General features: G+C 35.2%; 1 protein-coding gene across 1 annotated transcript; it reads left to right on the forward strand.

The window, feature by feature from the left end:
- The first annotated feature begins 573 nt into the window (after positions 1-573).
- LOC149539350 (uncharacterized) lies at positions 574-2,046 on the forward strand. The gene is made up of 4 exons (XM_089802551.1): positions 574-784; positions 1,097-1,378; positions 1,499-1,668; positions 1,855-2,046. The coding sequence occupies exons 1-4, from the start codon at positions 574-576 to the stop codon at positions 2,044-2,046; spliced, it is 855 nt and encodes a 284-aa protein (XP_089658677.1).
- The last annotated feature ends 4,543 nt before the right edge of the window (positions 2,047-6,589 follow it).

Genomic DNA, 6,589 nt, shown 5'->3' on the forward strand with positions numbered 1-6,589 from the left:
AAGGTTGGTAGACCTGCCTTTGGTACAGCAATGTATACTTTTGCTAAACTCCTACAATATGTTAAATATCAACTTAAAAGATGGAACAGGTATTGCTTTGGTAATATTTTCCAGGAAAAATATGCGGCCTAGTCTGAGTTGAATGATATTACCAGGTTGTTAAGGGAAGATGGGGTGTCAGAATATTTGTTGCGGGAGGAAGCTAGGGCTCTGAAAACTTTGGAGGAGTGGGAACTGAGAGAGGAAATCTACTAGAAACAAAAAGCTTGAATTGAATGGGTTCAAGAGGGGGATAAGAATACTGCTTTCTTCTTCAATTCAGTTAAGGCCAAACAACACGGTAACTCCATTTCAACCTTGGTGAATGATAGGGGGGAGATGCTCTCTTCTTCTCAAGATATTTTCAGCAAAGCTGTACAGTTGTTTGAGTCTTTATTTAGGGAGGTTTCACAAGGGGAATTGATTGAAGAGGCCCAAGTCCTCTCTTGTATTCCTTCTTTAGTCTCTTTGGAAATGAAAGAGTATCTTATGAGGGCCATCTCTTTGGAGGAATTGGAGGGGACTATTTTCTAGATGAAAAAAGGAAAAGCTCCAAGTCCAGATGGCTTTCCGATTGAGTTCTTCCAAGAATTTTGGGATATTATTAAGATAGATCTACTGGCAGTTGTTCAAGAATCCCAGAGGAACAAACAAATGCTTCAGGCTCTGAATTCTACTTTCCTTGCTCTCATCCCCAAGGGGGAGGGGGCTGATCGGATAAGTCAATTTTGCCCTATCTCTCTTTGTAATGTTATTTATAAAATCATATCTTTGTTGATAGCTAACAGGTTTTAAAAGTGGCTTCCACTGTTAATTTCTGAAGAACAGAGTGGCTTTGTGAAGGGATGCCAGATCCTAGATGGGGTGGTTGTGGCGACTGAGACTATTCATTCTATGGCCAATTCGAAAGACAAGGCTATGTTCATTAAGTTGGATATGGCTAAGGCATATGACAGAGTCCATTGGTCATTTCTCCAAAAGGTTCTGGGTGCCTTTGGTTTTGAGGAGGAATGGATCCTGTGGGTTATGAGTTGTGTGAATTCGACTTCTTTCTCAGTCTTGATTAATGGGGAACACTCTAATCTCTTTGGCACCTCTCGGGGATTACGGAAGGGCGATCCCCTATCTCCTTATTTGTTTCTTCTTTTGGTAGAAGGTCTTGGTCAGTTGATAAAAAATAATGTTGAAGGGGGCTTTATTCAGGGCTGGCAATGGGGAGGAGGTCTTCTTGTGCAGTCTCACCTACAGTTTGTGGATGATATGGCTTTGATAGGCATGGCTACCATTCGGGAGGCTTCTAATATACGCAAAGTGTTGGATGTTTATCTTGCTGCTTCAGGTTAGTTGATTAATGAGGACAAATCTTCCATTTTTTTCTTTAACACTCCACCTTCTATTCAGAGGAGAATCGCTCATATTCTTAGATTCCAAACTGGAAGTCTTCCTGTGCTCTACCTAGGCATTCCTATCTTTGGTGGTAGGCAGTCTAAGGATTCTTGGCAGGTCATTCTTGACAAGTTCCAGGCCAAAGTTACTCATTGGACCCATCACTGGCTATCCTTTGTTGGTCGGCTCCAACTGATTCAATCTGTGGTTCAAACTCTGCCTCTCTATAGGAGTATAGTTCAGGTGGTGCCGTTGAGCTTTGTTAGGGAACTAGACTCCTTAGCAAGACAATTTTTATGGGCTAGTAATCTTTCTTCAACCAAGTGGAGTCTTGTCAAATGGGAGGTTGCCTATAGCCCAAAACAATTTTGTGGTCTTGGTTTATGACAATCAGTGCTAACTGGTACTGCTTTGGCTGCCAAATTGTAGTGGCGTTGGTGTGTGGAAAAGGATCAAGTTTGGGCTAGAATTTTGTCTTTGAAGTACCTTCCAGGGATCCCCCATAATGATATCCCTCGGTATAGCTTGTGCGGGAAAGGCTCTATGATTTGGAGTACTCTCAAGAAAGGAGTCGCGCTCATTAAGGGTGGCTTACATTCGATCTGCAAAAGTGGCTCATAGGCTCAGTTCTGGCATGATACTTGGGATGAGTATCCTCCCCTGGTTGTTTAGTATCCTCATTTGTACATGTTGGCTCAGAGTTTCTCTGATGCTGGATGGTCAAGAGTGTGTGACTTTAAATCTTTTTCCCCTCAAGGTCAGCTAGTGGAGGCGAGGTGGAAGAATCTAGAGGAATGGCCTATTTTTGGTTCGGAAATGGAGCGAGCTGAGCTCTAATACATTCTTTTAGGGCAAAACTGTAATGCCCTTAGGGGTGATGATGTGTTGGCTTGGTCCCCTAATCCCAAGGGCGTGTATACTGTCTCCTCTGGTTATCAGGAATTGCTCTCCCAACAGCTGGTGGGAGGGGAGGTTCAATGGTGGAAGAAAGTTTGGAGTCAGTTTTCTTAGCCAAAATGTAATTGCTTTACTTGGACCTTGGTTTGGAATAGGTGCCTGACTTGGGACAATATTCGGAAGAGGGGTTTCTCTGGCCCGTCGAGATGTATCCTTTGTAGTAGTGAGGAGGAAGACTCTATGCATTTGTTCTTCCATTGCTCTTTCACTCTACAGTTATGGCATTTCTGGTGGGATGTTTGGAAATGCCAGTGCATTCACGCTTCCTCTCTGGCAAATTTTTGGTTAAGACTGCGGAGGCCCCCATCCCTAGCTCCCTTCTTGCAGGATGTTTGGTATACTGGACCTACCTTTTTGCAATGGCAAGTCTGGCTGGAACAAAATTGAAGAATATTTCGGGGAGAAGCTTTGGGGATTCACCAGGTTTGGATTAGAATTTTTAGAATGATTCAGGACACAGTCTTAGCTAAGAGTGAGGTGGTGATGCCTCTTGAGAGGGAGGATGCTATAATGGTTGACAGGTTTGGAATTCTAGGAATTTCTCCAGACTCTACCTGTGCTAGGAGAGGTAGAAGGGCAAAACATAAAGTTCAAAGGATAGGGAAATGGATGACACCTCCGGCTGGCATTTTAAAAGTTAATACTGATGGTTCATCTAGGGGAAATCCAGGGCCTGCTGGTATAGGTGGAATTGGTAGGGATTATTCTAGTAAGATGGTTTTTATATTCTCAATCAATAAAGGGATGCAAACTGTTAATAGAATGGAAGGGTTCGCTATTCTTTATGCTTTGCAAAGGGCATTTTCTCTTGGGTGGCGTAAGGTGATTTGTGAATCTGACTCTCAAGTTCTTGTAAATCTTCTATTTGAGAGAAAGTGTTCGGATGTTAGCTGGGAGTTGTCTTTGATAGTGCAATAGATTTTACAGGTTAGTTCTATGTTGGATTCAGTGTCTTATACCCATATTCCAAGGGAGTGGAATAGGGTAGCTGATAGTTTGGCAAAATGGGCATCTTGAAATATAGATGGTTGGCGGATTGATGAGTGGGAGTAGCTGCCAGGTGAGTTACATCAAGATTTGGAGAGTATGTTGAAAGAGGATGTAAGTGGAATCAAGGAGAATTGATTTTTCTTCTCCGATTTTTCTGTGGTTTCTAGTGTTTCTTGGGGTTCAGGCCCTGGTCTGTTCTGTACTGCTTTGATTTCTTTTTAAATAAAGTTTTTACCCCTCTTTTTTCAAAAAAATAAGAAAAGTGTCTTTAATTAATTAAAGATTATTTAATTAAATAGAAAAAGTAATTATGAGAGCATATCCCATTTTATTAAATTAAATATCTCAACAAAATCTCTCTTAAGTTTAAAAAGGGAAATTTCCAATTCACTATTGATAAAAAATGAGTTAAATCAGTTGACTCCTTTTTCTACTCAAATTGAATCAGTTAACTCCTTATTTTACTCAAATTAAATCTGTTAACTCCCTTTAATTTTAAAATCTCCCTTTCTTACTGAACTTCACCTTTAATCTTGACTGTTGATTGAAATCGATCTCAATTGTTGATGAATTCCAGGAAAGTCTATTTAAGAGACTCTCATCTCTTCATTTTGAAAGGTTGAATGAGAATTTGCATCGAATTGTTGCTAGAATTCATACTCACATTTGCTCATATTCACATACGCAAAGATCAAGTTTGATAAAAAGTTGACTAGATTTAACCACGGTTGACTTAAGTTGACTAATTTTCAAAAGAATTTTGAAATAATTAAATGAAATTATTTAATTAAATGAGAAGCCATTCCTAATTAATTAAATAAATTTTTTAATCAAATAAGAAAAGTGTCTCTGATTAAATAAAGATTATTTAATTAAATAGAAAAAGTAATTATGAGAGCATATCTCATTTTATTCAATTAAATATCTCAAGAAAATCTCTCTTCAGTTTAAAGAGGGAAATTTCCAGTTCACTATTGATCAAAAATTAGTTAAATCAATTAACTCCTTTTTCTACTCAAATTGAATCAGTTAACTCATTCTTTTACTAAAATTAAATCTGTTAACTCCGTTTAATTTTGAAATCTCCCTTTATGACTGAACTTCACCTTTAATCCTGACCGTTGATTGAAATCGATCTCAATCGTTGATGAATTCCAGGAAAGTCTATTCAAGAGACCCTCATCTCTTCATTTTGAAATGTTGAATGAGAATTTGCATCGAATTGTTGCTGGAATTCATACTCACATATGCAAAGATCAAGTTTGACCAAAAGTTGACCATATTTAACCACGGTTGACATGAGTTGACTAGTTTTGAAAAGAATTTTGAAATAATTAAACAAAATTATTTAATTAAATGGAGTACTTACTTCTAATTAATTCAACAAAGTTATTCAATTAAATTAGAAGTCATTCCTAATTAATTAAAAATTATTTAATTAAATAGAAAAAGTAATTATGAGAGCATATCTCATTTTATTAAATTAAATTAATCAACAAAATCCCTCTTCAGTTCAAAAAGAAAAATTTTCAGTTCCTTATTGATAAAAAATGAGGTAAATTAGTTGACTCCTTTTTCTACTCAAATTGAATCAGTTAAATCTTTATTTTACTCAAATTAAATCTGTTAACTCCCTTTAATTTGGAAATCTCCCTTTATGACTGATCTTCACCTTTAATCCTGACCATTGATTGAAATCAATCTCAACTGTTGATGAATTCCAGGAAAGTCTATTTAAGAGACCCTCATCTCTTCATTTTGAAAGGTTGACTAAGAATTTGCATCGAATTGTTGCTAAAATTCATACTCACATTTGCTCATATTCACATACACAAAGATCAAGTTTGACCAAAAAAATTTCAGATTTAACCACGGTTGACTTAAGTTGACTAGTTTCAATTTTTTTTTTCGAAATTATTTAATTAAATGGATTACTTACTTCTAATTAATTAAACAAAGTTATTTAATTAAATGAGAAGCCATGCCTAATTAATTAAATGAAGTTATTTAATTAAATAAGAAAAGTGTCTCTAATTAATTAAAGATTATTTAATTGGATAGAAAAAGTAATTATGAGAGCATATCTCATTTTATTAAATTAAATATCTCAACAAAATCTCTCTTCAGCTCAAAAAGGGAAATTTCCAGTTCACTATTGATAAAAAATGAGTTAAATCAGTTAACTCCTTTTTCTACTCAAATTGAATCAGTTAACTCCTTATTTTACTCAAATTAAATATGTTAACTCCCTATAATTTGGAAATCTCTCTTTTTTATTGAACTTCACCTTTAATCCCTACCATTGATTGAAATCGATCTCAACCGTTGATGAATTCCAAAAAAGTCTATTTAAGAGACCCTCATCTCTTAATTTTGAAAGGATGAATGAGAATTTGCATCAAATTGTTGCTGGAATTCATACTCACATTTTCTCATATTCACATACGCAAAGATCAAGTTTGACCAAAAGTTGACCAGATATAACCACGGTTGACTAGTTTCAAAAAGAATTTTGAAATAATTAAACAAAATTATTTAATTAAATGGAGTACTTCTAATTAATTAAACAAAGTTATTTAATTAAATGAGAAGCCATTCCTAATTAATTAAATGAAGTTATTTAATTAAATAAGAAAATTGCCTCTAATTAATTAAAGTTTATTTAATTAAATAGAAAAAGTAATTATGAGAGCATATCTTATTTTATTAAATTAAATATCTCAAGAAAATATCTCTTCAGTTCAAAAAGGGAAATTTCTAGTTCAGTATTGATAAAAAATGAGTTAAATCGGTTAACTGCTTTTTCTACTCAAATTAAATTAGTTAACTCCTTATTTTACTCAAATTAAATCTGTTAACTCCCTTTAATTTGGAAATCTCCCTTTATGACTCAACTTCACCTTTAATGTTGTTCATTGATTGAAATCGATCCCAACCGTTGATGAATTTAAAGAAAGTCTATTTAAGAGACCCTCATCTCTTCATTTTAAAAGGTTGAATGAGAATTTGCATCGAATTGTTGCTGGAATTCATACTAACATTTGCTCATATTCACATACGCAAAGATCAAGTTTGACCAAAAGTTGACTAGATTTAACTACAGTTGACTAGTTTCGAAAAGGAGTTTGAAATAATTAAACAAACTTATTTAATTAAATGGAGCACTTACTTCTAATTAATTAAACAAAGTTATTTAATTAAATGAGGAGCCATTCCT

Source organism: Cupressus sempervirens, chromosome 9 (genome assembly GCF_028749045.1).
Source record: "Cupressus sempervirens isolate cs-2001-9-10 chromosome 9, ASM2874904v1, whole genome shotgun sequence".
NCBI classification, from domain to species: domain Eukaryota; kingdom Viridiplantae; phylum Streptophyta; class Pinopsida; order Cupressales; family Cupressaceae; genus Cupressus; species Cupressus sempervirens.

What these genes read in the sequence shown, in the direction of transcription:
- LOC149539350 (XM_089802551.1), top strand. Translation starts at nt 574, where the DNA reads ATGAAAAAAGGAAAAGCTCCAAGTCCAGATGGCTTTCCGATTGAGTTC. An exon ending in ATTTTGCCCTATCTCTCTTT is followed by an intron (nt 785 to 1,096) that starts GTAATGTTATTT and finishes CTTCTTTCTCAG; the next exon opens with TCTTGATTAATGGGGAACAC. An exon ending in TCTATAGGAGTATAGTTCAG is followed by an intron (nt 1,669 to 1,854) that starts GTGGTGCCGTTG and finishes GCCAAATTGTAG; the next exon opens with TGGCGTTGGTGTGTGGAAAA.